Genomic DNA, 18,629 nt, shown 5'->3' with positions numbered 1-18,629 from the left:
CTTGGTTATTTATATACTCAATTGAATTTATCTATAATTAGATTTTATTTATTTATTTAAATTGAATTTTTTGTTTTAAAATTTTGAATAAGTTGTCCATCAGTCTTTTCTTCGGACAAATAATTTGTATATGTTTTTAAGAGGTTATGTTTGTCTGAGTTTTGTTTTGTTATAAATTACTTTCAAATTAAAGACAAAATAAAAAACTTAAAAATTTGTTTAGTTTTATTTTAAATTTTAACAATGTTTATTTGGTTAAATAGATTTAAATCATTTAAAACTAACTACGTCACTAAAAAAAATATGTAAAAGTAATTAATTAGTCATTGCATTTATGTGAAATAAATTTAACATTTATAAATTTAATTCATAGATATAATGAGATGATGACATAAATACATTAAGATATATATATATATATATATATATTCACGAAGTTGGGCTAATAGACGTACATGTCATCTGGGCTCAGAAACCAAAGTCTAAACCTTATATCTATGCAAGCAAAATTGGGTTGATTTGATTTGAGTACTTTAAATTATGTTTGATTTATAAATCACATAAATTATAAATGTGTTTGATATAACTATTACAAAACTTATATAATTCTTTCTTAAAAATCAATTTTATGCAATTAAATTAGACTTGAAATCTAAATCATGATACTATAGTTTCTTTTTAATTATTTTCGAATCTATTGCATTTTCTTACTTTAAACCCATAGTTTAAAGATGTGAAGGGATGTGTTAAGAACTGTCTTATTTGTGATAACCTTGAAGAGTATAATTTATTAGCATTCAACTTTATTTAAAGATTAATTGACAAGATTACATTGTACTTTAGTTTCATGTAATGAAAATGTTTTATATTTAAAGTCTTCGGACAAAAAGAAAGTAAAATCATTAAAAATTATTTTTAAAGACGATTTTTAAACAAATTAGTATATATGAAAATAAATAAAAGTCTTTTCAAGAGGTAAAAAAATATTTCAACACGAAACATAAATTTGTCTTCACCATGTCTTTGAGTAAAAAATAGACAAAAGTTAAAAGTTAAAATAATTAAACAGTAAAAAGTTTCTATTAGAATGTCAAATACAAATAATTACTATATAGGATTATTTTCTATTTCAAAACTAAAATATCAATGTTAAGACTATCTCAATTATCTAGTAAAAATATAACAAAAAATAATTAAAATATATCTATAATTAAATCTATCAAATAAAATATAAATTTTATGTTTCATAAATTAAAAGATACAATTTTTAAAATCTTGATTGAAACCCATAAACTAGACAATAAATTCGTATTTTATATAATTGTGAATTATTATATATCATAAAATAATTACATTTTTTTTAAACGTTATTTTCCTTCTTGTATATTTTGGTATACTTTAAACCGCTTTAATATATATCATTAACAAATAAAAAAATCTTTTGGTGTATATAAACTTTTAGAATTTTATAAGTAATAATTTTTTAAAATTAAAATAATGACTTTATTTAATCTTTATATTCTTTAAGTAATTATTTTTTATAAATTAAAATAATTACTTTTTTATTTTAAAAAATATAATAATCAATTATTTAAATTTAACTATTTTTTAAATTAAAATAATTATTTAACCATTTTAAATACTGTTCTTATAAATTTAATTAATTTTAAATAAAATTAATTGCTTACAACAAAAAAGATACATCCGTACCTTTCACGTATGCAATAAATATTTGTGTTTTAATTTTAACGTCACAGTTAAATGTACAAAATTTAAAATAAATGTACTCCTAAACAAAATTAATAAATATAATTAATGATTAAAATATTCAATAAATTAAAAGTTTTGAGCTATCTGTGAGATTTGATATCATCTGACATTTAACGAAATATTTAAACCATATAATTCGAAGTATTTAACAAATAGAGAATTAACATAAAAAAAAAATAACAAGTAACATTCACAATGAACAGTAAGTTTAGAAAAAGAAAAAAAAAAAAATCAATCCGAAATGTTATCGTTAAGAAGACCCTGCTGTTCTTAAAAATAACTAGACGAATATAATAATATTAAGTGATTTTAAACTACGTTGTGACAAAGAAAATAAAAACGCATAATTTTTTACGAAAAAAACACCATTTAAACCGTATATACTAATGTAAACACACATATAATATATACATATTTTTGAAATAAACATAAATGTATATTTTACATTAAAAGATGATTATATTATAATGATGTTAAGTTAATATATATAATAAATTTATATTTACTAAAAATAAAATAAAATTAATAGAAACAATTAAAAAAAATAACTAACTGTAAATAAATAAATAAATAATTTTATAAAAAATATGTTAAAATAATAATAATTTTTTTATAATTTAATAAATAATTATACTAATAAAATTTGAATTATAAAATATAAACAACTAAAATAATCTTTATTTATATTAGCGTATAGAAAATATATATAATTAATTTTTAAAATAGTTGCTAAATATAAAATTTCAAAAAAAATAAAATATGTACACAAAAAAAATTATTAAAATAACTGTTAAGAACAAATGAGATTTGTAAAATTACAAGATAAATTATTTATAAAATAATTAGTTTTTAAAATAATAATTAAGAGTAAAATTGAAATAAGTAAAATATGAATTCAAAAGAAAGTATATATATATATATATATATATATATATATATATATATATTAGAAAATGAAACAAAAACTATAAAGCTGCATATAATATGAACAATACTCACACAATTGGCAAGTTTTTTTAAGGTTTACCGTGTGATTGAAAAAAAAAAACATCATAACTTTTAAGATATTTAAATATATTGAATTTGAATTTATGTTATTTTAAATTGTTTCATATTTTCAATGTTTTGGTCATATAATATAATTTAAAACTCGTTGTAAGGTATTTTAGTAAGGTCGAATTTAATGTAAGGTTGGTTAAATTTAATTGAGTTAAGTTAGTTTGGACTAAGATCAAGTTGATCTAGGATCAAATCAAGCTTAATTAATTTATACTTATATCGAGTTAAGTTAATTTAGATCTAAATTAATCTAAGTTTATTCAAATTTAGAGTGGGTTTAGTTAATTGTATTTAGTTGATCCACTCTAGTTGAATTCGACTAAGCCCATTTAAATCTTAATTCAATAAAAACTAAATCATGGCCAACCTAATAAAAGATGTTGTTAAATCGTGTTTACTCGATACTATGTTAAATTTAATCAATTTAGACTTAATCGATTTTAGTCAAGTTAGATGGATAAATCAATATTCATTCAACTTAAAAGACCCGCATTCAATTTAGTTGAATTGGGTTCAAATAGATCTTAGTTTAGCAAATACCAAGTTAAATTTAACTAAATCAAAACCATGACAAGTTGAATTTAGTTAAAATCAAGAAAATAGTTAAAATAAAAAAAAACTAAAGTTAATTTAATTAAATTGACTTTGAATCAACTCATACCAGTTAAGCTAGTTGACTTAGATTGAATTAGGATAAAGTTTGGCAAAGTCTACCACAAATCAAGTCTACCACAAATCAAGTTTAAAAAGTTTAAATTAGAATGGACTTAGAAAAGGCCAAGCCAAAATAAGTACTTTTTTCAAGTTGAGTTACTTTTCAACTTGAGTTGGATTTTGAATTAAACAGACAAGGTTTACTTGAGAATATGTTAAACTAAAAAATAAATTAAACTAATGTTGAATTGTAATATAAGATTGAAATAATGTTAAATTAGATTAGATTAATCGGACAAAGTTTACTTTAATCGATAATATGTTAAACTAAATTGAATTAATCTTTATTAGTTAAATCTAAATTATTTCAATTTGATTTGACTTCAATTTAACCTAAATTAGAAATATAAACTAAAAAGAATATAAATAATATATATGAGATTATTTCCACGAAAAACATCCTTCATTTTTTTAAAATAAAAATAATTTGTGACGGTGAGATAAAGATGATCTGTACAATTGTTGATTCTTTAGGAAAAACTTCTTATGGTTTTACTCCATGTTTTTGTTTAAATTCAGATTTTAATCCTCTAGGTTAGGAATGATCATCCTTTCATTTAAAATAAGTAATCGGTGCTAAAACAAAATACACACAATTTCTGGAGCCGTTAAAACATAGTAGTTGATTCGAGTTAAGAAGATTTATAGCAGATTCATAAACTCAGCATGAAAGCTAACGAAGCAAGATGAAGAAGTATTTGAAAAAGTAAACTTTCACTGTGTGTGATTTGTCTCCACGGGTGGCGTGTGGCGATCCATTGGAATCTTGATCTTGCTGAGTGACTCAGCAGGAACGAGTTTCAGATTCTCGCAGTTGCATATCTCCACCATGAACCCATCTGGGTCGTTGAAGAATATCTGCTCCATTCTCGTTCCATCTTCAGCCTCCAGATTCCTTTTCATGTACCTCACGTTCATCTCCTTCAACTTCTTCTCCATTGCTTCAACATCTTCACACTAACAAAACAAGTAACCCCAAATCCATAAAAAAGATCAAAGCTATATATAGTTTTTTTCCAATAGCTAAATCTATACCTGAAAAGATATATGGTTGTCCTGAGGATCCAAGTGTTGAGCATCGGAAGGCAATCTCTGATCTTCTTCTTTCGACTGCACCAAGTGAATTCCGACTCCATAATTGAACAACCATGCACCCTCAAAGTCCAAACCTTGGGGCCTCTCAGTTACAACAAATCCCAGCACCTTTGTGTAGAAATCTATGGATTCCTTCACATTTCTACACAGCCTTGAAACGTGGTTCAGAGCCATCAATGGAGGTGCCTTCTCATCATCCTCTTCCTTTTCCTCCTTCCCTTTCTCTGCCTTTCCATCAATCTTTTTCTCTTCTTCTCTCACCTCTTGCTGTTGCATTTCATTCATCAATATTTCCCTCAAATTGCTGAAAACTTTCAACTCCAATTCTTAAGGCTCTCAGAATAACTGTGCCTTGCATTTTATTCACATAAAAAACAGAGTGAATCAATAAAAACTGGTTTTTACGAAGCGGTGACAGCGTTTCTTCCTCATCTGGTTGCTTTGGACGCAAACGGTGCGGTGCGGTGTTCTTTTCTCATGGCATGTTTTATTTCTTATTATAACATTTTTGTCAGTGGTTTTTCTTCATAAAAATATCTTAATTAAAGCTATTTTAAATAAATAATAAATGAAATATATTGATATATATTTTTTCTAGGATTTCAACCTCTCCGTATAAAACACATTTTAGAAATTTTGATTATTTACTTGCGAAACTGCTGTTAATAAAGTTAGAATAACACCGACTATTTAGAATAATTTAATAACATTTCTTACACATTATACATTGCATGATTGAATTACCATGTATAAATAAAATTATTATTTTTTAAATACTTTTTTTTTCCTGAAGATGCATGAGAATAATAAATTTAGAAATGAATATACCGGATCTTTCATTGAACCGTGAAGGAATGAATGCTGGATAAGGATTTGTGTATCTGCACATGAGGAGAAGGCCCACAAACAAAGGCCCACACACAAAAAAAAGGCCCACAGAAAATGAGAAGAATGGGAAGAAGTGAAGTTCACACTTTCTGAAGTCTCATTTATATATATAGTTAAAAAATAAATAAAAAAATAAAAAGAAGAAAATCTGGTTTTGTCGCCGCCGTGTTCCATTCCCACCACACAGTCTCACGCACCAACCAACCACCATAACCGATTTCTCACTCGCTCACTCGCTCGCACACGCACTGTTCGAACTGCAGAAAGATAAGATTGGAAGATGTATAGGGATGTGTCTAGCTGCAACACCTACAACTACGGCGACGCGCTGTATTGGGACGCGCGCTACGTCCAAGAGGGTGGTTCCTTCGATTGGTACCAGCGTTATTCTGCTCTCAGACCTTTCGTGCGCAATTTCATCCCTCTTTCTTCCAGGATTCTAATGGTTGGTTGCGGCAATGCTGGTAAAGCTTTCCCCTTTCTCTTTTCTCTTTCTTCACTTCGCTCTCAGCACCAACACAACTCAATACAATCATTCCATTTCGATTCCTCTCTCCTTCTCTGCTCTAATTTCACCAACTCTAGGGTTTTTCCTCTTTTGAGGATTGCAAACGCTGGATCTTATTTTGTTAACTAAAACAGCACATCCTTCTGTTTATTTCCCGCTTCTTCTCTAAACGGAGAAGAACATTTCATTCTCGAGTAACTTTTGAAGTGAGTTGCTACCAATTGATGGAATAGAATTTGTTTTAGCTCATGTTTGTGCCATTGATTGCCAAGGCTCTGGAAGTTTGAATAGTGATACGATCATATGACCAACAAGAGGAGAAATAGGGATTTCCTTGGTAATTGGTTTGTGGAGGATGAATCTTGTTAGTAAACACGAAATGGCTTTGGTTGGAGATATAAGCTGCGGTATAGTTTATATAGTTTAAGTAGTGTTTCACATAATATGGAAGAAAATAACTGCCCTGAAGAGATTTTGCAGTGTGGGAGTTATAAAATAGTTTAGGAAATTGTACTAAAGCAATGAGGATGGAGGTGGTAGGTTTAGTTTTCATTCTCATCCATGCAGAAGATGGAGTTCTCATTCTCTATTACTCGTATACGTATTTATAGTATTTTGAAGATGATTGATGAATCTAGTCCAGGAACTTTGTAACTGATTTTTTTTTTTTTTTTATAGTATTTTACTTGTATTTTCGTTTAAGGCATCCATGGCATTTTATTTTAAATTATGAAAGTCATTATTTTTTTTTCTTTTTTAAGAATTTATTTATATATAGTATACATGGTGCAAACTATTTGCCCATAAAAAAGATGTAAACTATAAGAGAAATTCAAAACAATGGCTATCATGCTATAGCGATTTTGGGACCATTCTTTAGGCACCACTATCCGGGATTTAAACATTGCTAGAAACAAGTTATTGATTAATTGAATGTGAGCTATTCATACGCTTATCTCGGTATCTTATCATATGCCATGCCATCTTGCTTGAATGAAATTTATCGTGTGTGAACTATTGAATTCATATTTTTCGGAGAATCTTACAAGGAGAAGGATACTGTCATATTTTACAGTTATGTCCGAGGATATGGTCAAAGATGGTTATGAGCACATCACAAATATTGATATTTCATCGGTTGCGATTGAGATGATGAGAAGAAAATATGAGTACATACCTCAGCTAAAATGTATCTAATTGATGACATTGTTTTGTTTATTTGTATAGTATGTTACTTTTTAACTAACTTTAAAGGCCCTAAACTCCTTACTTATGCTTCCTCAATGAATCTCAATAGACTTGCAGATGGATGTCAGGGATATGAGCCTTTTTCCAGATGAATCCTTTGACGGTGTTATTGATAAAGGTATCATAACTCCATTCAATGCAAACTTTGTCTAAATTAATGAAATCTAGAATGTATACATGTTTCGTAATTCTTATACTGATGCTGCTTTGGTCTCGTTATTACATTTTCACCATTGCTTGGTTGATGGTTGATCTAGGAACTCTCGATTCATTGATGGTATGTTGCTTCACTGATAGTTCTCATAATTTATCTATATACCTCTACACACACACACACACACACACACACACACACACACACATATATATATATATATATATATATATATATATTTCTCTGCATGTCCTAATCCTCGATTTTGCTTGTATGTACTTCAGTGTGGTACTGATGCTCCAATTAGTGCTTCTCAGATGCTTGCAGAAGTGTGTAGGTTGTATAGACTTTAATGAGAATAAATTTCTTGAGATTTGAACAGAAGCTTTAACCGACCATCTTCTTGTCGAAATTCTCATTGATTATGTCTATTTTCTTCTTTGCAGACTTCTAAAACCTGGAGGGACTTATATTTTGGTAATATTATCTTCTATTTATATAAATCAGAATAGCTGTCTGTCTTTGATGGAAGTGTTTTCAGGAGCTAATATTCAATGGAAAAAGTTTTTAGGAACCTTTTTTACGACGATAAAACTTTTAAGAGTTTTATTTAACTTCTTGAATTGAATTTAAACTTTTTAAACAAATTTTCATTAGTTTAAAATTATCCAGATCATAATATGAATTACTTACCGTAACTTAAAATGAAACTTGTAAGTTCAATAATTATTATTTTTAGGAACTCAAATGATAATCTTGCAATATATTTAAAAATATTTATTATAAATTTTATGTATGAAAATAATTTATCATTTGTTTGTATTATATAGGCTAAAATATTGGTTTACTTGGATAAGTATAGCTAATTTTTGAATGGTGACTTGTTTCAGATCACGTATGGCGATCCAACAGTAAGGATGCCTCATCTAAGCAGACCCGTATACAATTGGAAAATTACGTTGTATAATATCCGTAAGTTTATTCCTTTTCATCTTTTCTTGTGCTAGAAAAAACTTTTTCTTCACCACTAAATGTAGATAAATTGCCCTTTTACTCTTCATTTTGTTCTTGACATTGGATAATTTGGGCCAAAAGAGGTATAGAAGAAGATTTATTTTGGTTTCGTTCTTATTTGGATAATGAGCAAAGCTATCTGATAATTAAATATTTTTGCAAGATTGAAGATCTTTGTCTTCTAAAATGTCAGATCTTCAATGCTTGAGGGAGAGTTGATACTATGCTTGTAGGCATCTTTGCAAAAAAACTAAATGTAATTTGAAAATTAAATGATTCTTAAATAGCAGAATCAACTTATTAAACAAGTTCATTTCTTATTTAAGATCATGGTGATTCTTTTGCAAAAGGTTATGCTCTCATGAATTTATATGAAGAAACAGCATGAATTATAATTTGTTGAAGTTGTGGATCTGTAATTCAGTGTTCTTCTGATGCAGCAAGACCTGGATTTCAAAAGGCCGAAAGTAGTACACCATCGAGAAAATCATTCTTGGAGCCCATCCCTCTTTCAGAAAAGGGATTGCTACCAGCAGATTTCGTTCTGGAAGATCCAGACTCTCACTTTATATATGTTTGTAAAAAGATAAATGACACAGAGATAGACACTATACCCACATACCAATTAACAGCTGATGTTTTATAGCGCTGACTTATTTTAATGTTCATCATAGTCATTTATGGTCGCTCTTGTCATCTGTATTAGTTGGATAAGTTACCACCATCAATGTGTTGTTGTTTGCAATAGCATTTTATTTTCATAAGTTAGAGCAGTGAAGTTAGCTTGTAGAGATGATTGAAATCATTAAAATCTTTGAAGAAATCAGACAAATTGACTGATTAATGTATTGTTTTGCCGGGATTTTGTTTGGACGAAGATGAATGGATTGTATGTTGTATTCTTCTATTATAATATGTTTCATTGAAAGATTGAGGATTTGTGATAGCAAAATGGTTTGGGAAAGAATGTGCATGTGTGTTACTGGTGTTAGTGTGAGGGACACTGGATGAGTTTGTTTGGCTGGCTCTTAACCGTAGCTCTTTACCTTATCACTTTACTTTTTATTAAATTACTTTGATCTTTGTTTTCGTTGATAAATATCAAATTAGTTTTGCTTTTTTTATCTTAATTTAGTCTTGAATTTTTTTAAAATAATTCAATTTCGTCTTTATCGGTTGTTGTGAATTATTGTTAGTTTTTCACAAACTGTTTTAAATTCAAGAAAATCACATATCGATATGTAATATCGATTTAATTAAAGATGAGACAAAAAAATAAACGGAGGACCAATATAATACTATTCACAAAATAAGGAAAAAAAATTAAATTAACTTTTTTTTTCTTAAGTTTATTATCAATTTGACCTGATTTTCTTCCACCGAAGGACGTGATATATCAGACTAATTTAAATTCCTTTTATTCTCTCTTTAAAGTGAATAAGTGTCATTAAATTTAGAAAAACTCAATCCAAATTTTTAGGAATCTTAATTGAACGAAAGATAGTAAATATATGTTAAAAATTATATATAATTTACTTTATTATGTCTTTCCCTGTCAAGATCTGGTCTTTACTCTATCCTTAACATTTTGGTAATTAACATTTGTGATTTCTTTGACTTATTATACAAGTCGATCACGATATAATTACTACTATATCATTAAGCAGAAAAAAAAATGTAAAGCTAAATTATGAAGTACATTCAATCACTACGGGTCTCTCATTTGTAGTAAAGAATGTTATGTCTTTATCTCATAAATAAATCTTGGTTAGGTATATTATTATCATGGAATATTTCTTGATATACAAAACAATATAAACAACACCAAAAAAAGTGTCCCACTGATAGTGATTGCTCATAATTAATTTGAACCATTCTTTTCTTCATGCCTACTACAAGCTTTTGAAACTAACGGACACAAAATATGAATGCAGTGTTAAACTTTTGTCAGAAGCAATTTGGGATCAAATTTTAAGAGTAATTTATTAGAAACGAATCCCACAGAATTAGTAAAGGGCTTTTATGTTTTCGTCACCTTTTTCTATTTGAAAGCGTTTTTTAGTCCAAAAGAAGACATGGAATTCTGAAAAATGCAGGTTGAAGCAATATTTTGGAGAATCACAGTGTTGGAAAAGAAACTACCTAACGAGTTTAAATACAAGAAAAAAAATTGCTTTAGTTTGTGAATTTGTATAATTAAATACAAGAAAGTGAATGATGAGAAGAAAAGAAAACAAAATAAATGAGATACAATGATTGATGTGACAGAGGAATAGATAAATAAATAATATAACAAAATAATATTATATTAACAGCACCATTATTTTTATAAATTCAAGAAATATTGAGCTGCATGTGCTTTTATGTCCATGCCTATTAGAATATAATTCATCAATCAGTAGTGCAGTATTTATCTCCATTAAATTCAATTCTTTGTTTTGAAGAAATTTGGTAGAGTTTTTAGTTTTGGGTGAGACACAACAGTTGAGTTCAAACATGTGGATGTAAAATTTGGCTGTCATGCTAAATTGAAGTAAAGAAATTCATCCATGTGCAGGGTTTTGTATATTTCTTCATTTATCAATTATATTTATTGAGAAATTGAAAGATTATATTTTTATATGGTCATGAAACATTAGTTTATATATATATATATATATATATATATATATATATATATATAAAGTATTTGATATCAATTTTACATTAAAATCTTAAAATAATAATATTATGAGTCTTTAATTTATATAATGTTTAATTTTATCTATTATATTTAATATGAGACTTGACTCACATTTAAATATTCTCGATACATGATGACCATCCACAATCTAAATGTTGAGTTTTCTTTTATTTAGAATTGCCCTTTTTGATCTATGCATTTTTTTTTTAATGTTGAAACTTGGCATGTGCATCATTTGTGATGAATCTTCCTTCCTCCTTCTTCTACCATCTTTTTCTCTGTCTTTTCCATTCGCCATTTTCATAATTTACACAAATCAGTAGTATTAAAAAAGCAGACTCATTGAAATGACACCCTTATGAAAGTCAACAAATGGGCACAATAATTACCCTAACCCTAAATTCAATAAATAAAGTGATTCCGAAATTGAATAGCTATCATTAGACACCAGAAAAGAGTTAACACATTTTAATTTCTTCCTACATGGATTCTTCCTTTTGTCACTTTTGTTCCCTTTTTCACATTCTCTTGCCCTAACCCAATTCTTCTCCTAACCAAATTAACTCACATTTAGCTTCAAGAAACCATACCAAAATAACAAACCCTAATAATTATAATAATCTTACACCGTCCAAAGTTAATTTTCTTTAATAAAATATATACACAGAAGATAATCTGATTTGATCTCACGAAAAAGTAAATTTTAAATCTAATTCAATTTTATAAATTAAATTCGTATTTGAATACACGTTTTAAAATTGATTTTACACGAATTAATTTCTGGCCAAAACAACAACTAATTGTTGTTTTCCTTTAAACACAAATCTCCAAAATTCATTTCAACGACAACCAAACACATTATCTAAGGGATTATTAAAAGATTCTTATCTTAAATTTAGTTATGATATTGAAATAAAATTGCACTCCTAAGATCCACTTTCATGTGGCCTAACACAATTGGTGGCTAAGGAGAAGGTAAGGTTCAAATTTGGCCCACATGCTTATCATATCAATTTTGGGTTGCTCAATCTTACCCTTCAACCATGTCTTGGTTGTTGCAACTTCAAAAATCTAAAGCAGTTATTCTTCTTTGTACAATACAATATATAGTGTGATGGTGGCACAAAACTTTTTGGCATATTATAAACCCATACCATTAATTCTCACATTTGCTATATATATTTGCCACTCTTCTCAGTGATTCTCCACAGAAAGACACAATGGGCAAAGCAAACACTTCTTGTTGTGTCTTTCTTCTATCCCTTTTCACTCTTTCATTCTTTGTGCCTCAAACCTCTGCAAATAGGCAACTTCAAACCCTCAACAAACTGCAAAATTCTAAGTTTTTCAGAGGAATTTCACAAACTGATAAGAGTGAGTTTGAGGTTGAAGAGGTTGTTCTTGATGGCATTGTTGATTCTCAAAAGGGTCTCAAAGAAAAAGATAGAATCGGAAGACTTCCAGGGCAACCCCAAGTGAGTTTTTCTCAGTATGGAGGGTATGTAACTGTGGATAAAGTTGCAGGTCGTGCCTTCTACTATTACTTTGTTGAAGCTCAACGTTCTAAACACTCACTCCCTCTTCTTCTTTGGCTCAATGGAGGTAAGCAAGAACAACAACAATATCAATCTTATTAGATCTAATTCTTTATCGTCATTTTCAAAATAACTTTGAGCTTATTCTTTTGTTTCCGAAAAACTAGCATATTAAATAAATTCGTAAATACGTAAATAACGTGTGTTATGCACTCAAATATGAAAGCTATGTTAATTTTGTAGTTTATTAAAAGACTAGTATATTGAATGGATTCGTGAAAAGGGTATGCACTCAAACATGAAAGCTATGTTAATTTTGTAGTTTATGAGTTTGAATGCTTTGAAAGTTACACGCTTTAGAGTAAGTGTGTGTGAGCCATTGTGTCCACACGCATGCACATGTAAATGTTTTTTTTTGCCTCCAATTCATGCTATTTTAAGGGACACATCACTTAAATTCAAACAAAAAATGCCAAACAAAATTCACAAGAATCTGGCCTGAGATGCTTGCTAAATTCATTGCTTCCTTTTTTTTTTTCCTTTGCAATGAAAGTGATGTAAATGGTTTAATTAAGATGAACTATAGCAATTGCTCCAAATGTGGTTGCAACCCTACATGAACACACTTATAACCACACATAATTTTTAATGTTGTTTTTTTCTTAGGGAAACTTCATTATTTTGGAAGTTACTTTCAACCCACTTAAGTTGAGTTAGATCACGTGAACTCATTCAATAAAACATGAATATTTTTGTCACTCTGAATCTACTTATGGTCAATTGTTTCACACGACTCCTATGTTGTTCATAATTAGATGAGTTGTTATATAATAAACATTAATTAACTAATTAATTGGAGTGTTTAAATTAATGAGCTGTCTAAAAATTATTGCTAATGAACTGTTTGTGGAAAGAGAGAGACTTGAGCTGTCATAGTTATTCTATTCACTAATTATATCACAACAAATGGTTCATTCATTCTTCTTAGAGGTGATTCATCATAAACAAGTGGATTCTTATGAAGGTGTTCAAATCCCATAATTCAAGCATCCAGAAGATTTTTGCATTTATTGTAACCATTTTAAAAAGATGCCCTACCAATGTTTTTATATTTTTTTAATTTTTATGCAACATAAGTATTTATTGGCTTTACAAAAGTGTAAGCTAATCGAGTCTAAATTCTTTATTATATTTTTTCTGTCTCCTATTAAGCATTAAAAATACACTATATTGATATTAATATTTTTTTAATTTATTTTAAAACGTTAAAATTAATGGTAGTTTGTCTATTATAAAAGTATAGTAGATGAAGTGTAAAAAAAACTAGTAAAAAATCCAAATTTTAAAACTTTATTTATTTTCTCATCAGAAAAAAGACAAAGACTTTATTTGTTTCACCCAAAGACTAAATTGTGAATACAAGTCAAATCCTGTTTTCGATATGAAATTTAAAATGGTCATTTTCCACTTAGAAGTAAAATACCAATCTTTTTCAACACTAATGGTAGTCCATTCAAATTAAATTATTGTATATTTATTGTTCACTGGTCATCATGATCAACATATACTATGTTTTTGTCAACTTGCGAACCTCATGTGCTTGTTTATATGGTGGGGTAACACCATGCTTTTTGTGTATAGAACTTTTTATTACAATACACTATGAATACGAGTTACTCGTATTAAAAAAGAAAAGCTGATACCACTTTTAACATAAAATTTCAAATTTTTTTGTATTTTGTATTTTTAGGTTTAATATGTTTTTATTTATTAACTTTTTTAATGAAAAATAAAATCGGTTTTTCTTCTAAATTTGAACTAATTTATTTTTTTATTTTTGGAAATACGTGAATTTAGTCTTTTTAACGAAATATTGTTAAATTTATTTAATGTTTCAAACGTGTTTCTTATCTAACATTGGAGCATAAATGTGTCAAATAGTGTAAATAATTCAATACTATCATCATAAAACGCGTTTTAAACGTTAAATAAATCTAACAAAAAAATCGGTTAAAAGAATTCACACATTTCTAAAGTTTGAGAATAAAATTAGACCAAAATTTTGAAGATGAATTAATTTTAATTTTTACTAAAAGTTGCGGGATAAAAACATATTATCTTTATTCTATTACACAACTCAATTAAATGAATTGTCTATATAAAAGACTTGAAGGTTTAAGATTTGTGAATTTTTTTCTTATATATCACTCAATTTTTTCTATTTTGATTAATGCAAGACTTTTAACTCATAGTTGATTTTTTAACTATGTATACACCAAACATGCTAATTAATAAGAAAATAATTGAACCTAATTGCATATTATTGTGATTTAATTCTTTGTGATATAACTTTTCAGGCCCAGGATGTTCTTCTCTTGCCTATGGAGCAATGCAAGAACTTGGACCCTTTAGAGTAAACAGTGATGGCAAAACACTGCACACAAATGCATTTTCATGGAACAGAGGTATATACCAAAATCAAAATTGTCTTCTTTTTCCCTATACTGTAAAATAAAATGATAGTTGATCTCACTTGTAATTGGGTTTTGAAGTTGCCAATGTTCTGTTCCTGGAGTCACCTGCTGGAGTAGGGTTTTCCTATTCAAACAAATCAACAGATTATGGTTCCAATGGAGATAAGAAAACAGCTGCAGATAATTATTTGTTCTTGGTGAATTGGTTGCAGAGATTTCCTGAGTATAAAAACAGAGATTTTTTTATTGCTGGAGAGAGCTATGCTGGGCATTATGTGCCTCAACTTGCACACACCATTCTTTATCATAACAAAAGGGCAAATAAAGCAATCATCAACTTCAAAGGAATCTTGGTACGAATACATTCCTTATTTTTTTTCGACAATGATATTTTAATTTTTAAATTTTGACAATTTTCTCTTATAATATGAGGTGATATTTTATAAGTAGTTTTGAAATATTGAGAATGAAAAAATAAAAAAATGAAAAACCATTTAAAAAATGACACTTAAAATTATAAAAAAAAGTTGTCAAATAGTAAAAAAAAATATTTCCCCTTTTTGTTTTTCAAATGCAAATAGTGGTTGTTGACCCATGTGTTAATTAGGTCTACAATATAATTGATAAGTCCTATATCTCACATTAGTCATGGTTTAGTTGAATAGGCTTTTTCTAAATTGTTGTACCTATTATTGTTGACTAGGCTTTTTCTTAAATTTTGTTACTTTCATATTTAAAAAATTATAATAACACAAAAAAACCTAGTAAAAAAGGTTTGAGATTAGTTGGATTCAAAAGGGAATTTGGGTTTGGACCAACCCACTTTTCCTTGGGTGGGTCCAAGTTTATGAGCCGTGATTGGTTTATTGAATTGAAATAATGAAATTGTAGTCCTTGCTATGAGAGATGAGAGGATAGGGTTGTATAATTTTTGGAGATAATGTTGATTTTTTTATTGTTAGTGGGCTAAGAAGTAGATATGATTAGTGGTCCCTTAAGGCCTGACTCAGTATGGGTGGTGACACAGTGTAGATTGGTCATTATTTGATTCAATTTGGCACCATAGCTATCATTGGTTGAACAATGAAATGTATACAAACTTCATACAAAATATAAATAAAGATAACAAATAAAATGTTTTGTTAGATAAATAATTTTTTTAATATAATAAAAATACAGAATTTTAATAATAATCGAAGTGAAGAGACACATGTATTTATTAAAGAAAACAAATTGTTATATAATTAATACTTATATAAGATTAATTACATAAGAACGTAAATTTTTTCTCTTTAATAAAAATATTTAACAATTACTAAATATCATATATGTACTGAATTGCGTTAACTAATAAAATTAAAAAGTTTAAAGTTGTGATATTAAGAGTGTAACCTTTTTGTTGTACTAAAAATAAAATATGTAATAATTATAATACTGAATTAAATATTTACTTTTCTTTGTTCATTGTACTAAGTATACAGAAACTACAGATGTTAAAATAACCTTACAAGTATTATTCTTTAATTTTAGAGAATTGAAATAGATTATAGATATATTTTAATAGTCCAACTATATCCTATAAATTCTTTTAATTAGTTGGTCTTGTTTGTCAAAATATTCACGCATAATTGAAAGATATACATTATGGAGATTAGTTGATTTTAAAAAAATAGTAAAATGGGAAAAATGTGGAGTTTATGAGATATTCATAGATTTTACATAGATGAAGTGTAATATAGCTATTTGTTACACTCTAAGTAATTAATGTATATGCCAAAGTGAAACAATTTGGCACCCTTGAATAAAAAATGAAAATTTAATAACAATTATTCATGAGTTCATCATAGAAAGAGATGGTACTTGAGTCATTCTCCTTATCAGAATGGACAATGATATTTTTCTTTCTCTCTCTCTCCAACTGTTGCAATCATAATTGCAGTTTCAAAACCTCAGCTCTAAGAAAAAAGCTCGTAGTTTTGTAAGTGACTGAATTGAATCTTACATATACCATAAAAAAAAAACGAGTCAAATAATGGTAAAGGATTTGAATTCTTATTATCTTCGTTCAGAAATTGTTATTGCAATTACAGAACAGGACTAACATATAGAACTCTACGTGTGTTTTTTCACATTGTACAGATTGGAAATGCAGTGATCAACGAAGATACTGACTCGTCAGGACTGTATGATTATCTTGCAAGCCATGCAATCATCTCAGATGAAGCAGCTTATCTCAATAAAGCCTGTGATTCCTCATCAAAGATAGGGAGAAATCAGTGCGATGCAGCAGAATTAGAACTTGAGAAAAATATTGAATACATTGATTTATACAATATTTATGCTCCACTGTGCGACAGTACAAAACTCACACCCCAGCCAAAAAGATATTCTGTAAGCATCAAATTTCAGTTTTTTTTTTTCTTTCTATTTGTTAAATATTTAGTCCAACATGATGCATGAAGTTCACTCTGATGAAAGATTCCATTTTTATTTTGTTTTGTTGCAGATTGTCACTGATCCATGTAGTGAGTATTATGTGCATGCATATATTAACAGAAAAGATGTTCAAGAGGCTCTCCATGCTAATGTCACCAATCTCAAACATGATTGGGAACCCTGCAGCGAAGTCATTACTAAGTGGGTAGATAGTGCTTCAACAGTTCTTCCACTTTTACACGAATTACTCAACAATGGCCTTAGAGTTTGGATTTTCAGGTAAAATCTTCATCCACCCACTTGTAGGGGCTATTTTGATCATTTAAAAAAGTTAACTTTTGCATTTATAAAGAAAGAGATTAAGAGGTAAAATAGTGAATATAAAGTGTGTGTAAAATTTTACTGGGTATCGAAATAATAGTACCCATCTTCTAATAACTAATTCTCCATGTTATTACAGTGGTGACACAGATGGAAGGGTGCCTATTACTTCAACCAAGTATTCGGTTAAGAAGATGGAGCTTCCCGTTGAAACTGTTTGGCACCCTTGGTTTTCCCATGGAGAGGTAATAAAGAAACCTCAGTTTTCACTAACTTTTTAATCGGTGCAAATGCATTACAGCTAATTAATGATTGTACATGTTGCATTGAAAGAATAATCATGAAGCGTGGTAGCTGCTTTAACATTTATAATCATACTTAATAGCATAAGAAAGCATTTTCACAATAACTTTTCTGTGACAGGTTGGTGGCTTTGCAGAAGTATATAAGGGAGGCCTAACATTAGCTACTGTGAGGGAAGCAGGGCATCAAGTGCCAAGTTACCAACCCGCAAGGGCCCTAACTTTGATAAAAAATTTCTTAGACGGCACTCCTCTTCCCGGTCCTCCCAAAAGACATAACTAGTTTCTTGGAATTTCGTTTCCAATAATTATTGTAGTGATGTCTAATTTGAATGAAAATAAATTCAATTATAGTTGGGGTTCTTGGATTCTATTTTTGTTGGCAATCTTTCATTGGTAAGAAGACTCTTGTAAGGCTGTAAATATCA

The 18,629-nt window shown here is 28.4% G+C and overlaps 3 protein-coding genes across 3 annotated transcripts; 2 read left to right on the top strand and 1 right to left on the bottom strand.

Annotated features, from left to right (window-relative positions):
* Window positions 1–4,078: 4,078 nt before the first annotated feature.
* LOC114168176 (glyoxylase I 4) lies at window positions 4,079–5,109 on the bottom strand. The gene is made up of 2 exons (XM_028052915.2): window positions 4,579–5,109; window positions 4,079–4,500 (listed from the first exon to the last, which is right to left on the bottom strand). Exons 1-2 carry the CDS (start codon window positions 4,921–4,923, stop codon window positions 4,258–4,260), a joined length of 588 nt encoding a protein of 195 aa, XP_027908716.1. The 5' UTR covers window positions 4,924–5,109; the 3' UTR covers window positions 4,079–4,257.
* Window positions 5,110–5,636: 527 nt separating this feature from the next.
* On the top strand, window positions 5,637–9,378 carry LOC114168175 (S-adenosyl-L-methionine-dependent methyltransferases superfamily protein). Its single transcript, XM_028052913.2, is given in 9 exon segments — window positions 5,637–5,990; window positions 7,110–7,223; window positions 7,332–7,400; window positions 7,540–7,559; window positions 7,721–7,773; window positions 7,883–7,913; window positions 8,327–8,408; window positions 8,891–9,058; window positions 9,061–9,378. Coding segments are annotated over 9 exon segments (747 nt in total). The 5' UTR covers window positions 5,637–5,806; the 3' UTR covers window positions 9,087–9,378.
* A 2,915-nt stretch (window positions 9,379–12,293) lies between these two features.
* Window positions 12,294–18,574, top strand: LOC114168692 (serine carboxypeptidase-like 40). The gene is made up of 7 exons (XM_028053600.2): window positions 12,294–12,735; window positions 15,026–15,133; window positions 15,221–15,495; window positions 17,282–17,533; window positions 17,649–17,857; window positions 18,039–18,144; window positions 18,323–18,574. The coding sequence occupies exons 1-7, from the start codon at window positions 12,354–12,356 to the stop codon at window positions 18,482–18,484; spliced, it is 1,494 nt and encodes a 497-aa protein (XP_027909401.1). The 5' UTR covers window positions 12,294–12,353; the 3' UTR covers window positions 18,485–18,574.
* Window positions 18,575–18,629: the final 55 nt, after the last annotated feature.

The sequence above is a fragment of the Vigna unguiculata genome, chromosome 11, assembly GCF_037176805.1.
Source record: "Vigna unguiculata cultivar grain cowpea cultivar isolate G323 ecotype 2 chromosome 11, ASM3717680v1, whole genome shotgun sequence".
Classification (NCBI taxonomy): Eukaryota; Viridiplantae; Streptophyta; class Magnoliopsida; order Fabales; family Fabaceae; genus Vigna; species Vigna unguiculata.
Note: the sequence above shows the minus strand (reverse complement) of the source record. Positions and strands in the feature narration are given on the sequence as shown.

Bases quoted from the DNA above. Each gene is read 5' to 3' on its own strand.
- LOC114168176 (XM_028052915.2), bottom strand. From the start codon at position 4,923: ATGAATGAAATGCAACAGCAAGAGGTGAGAGAAGAAGAGAAAAAGATT. The intron at 4,501-4,578 runs GTATAGATTTAG...TTGTTTTGTTAG, and splicing joins ACAACCATATATCTTTTCAG to TGTGAAGATGTTGAAGCAAT.
- LOC114168692 (XM_028053600.2), top strand. From the start codon at position 12,354: ATGGGCAAAGCAAACACTTCTTGTTGTGTCTTTCTTCTATCCCTTTTC. The intron at 12,736-15,025 runs GTAAGCAAGAAC...ATAACTTTTCAG, and splicing joins TCTTCTTTGGCTCAATGGAG to GCCCAGGATGTTCTTCTCTT. The intron at 15,496-17,281 runs GTACGAATACAT...CACATTGTACAG, and splicing joins TCAACTTCAAAGGAATCTTG to ATTGGAAATGCAGTGATCAA.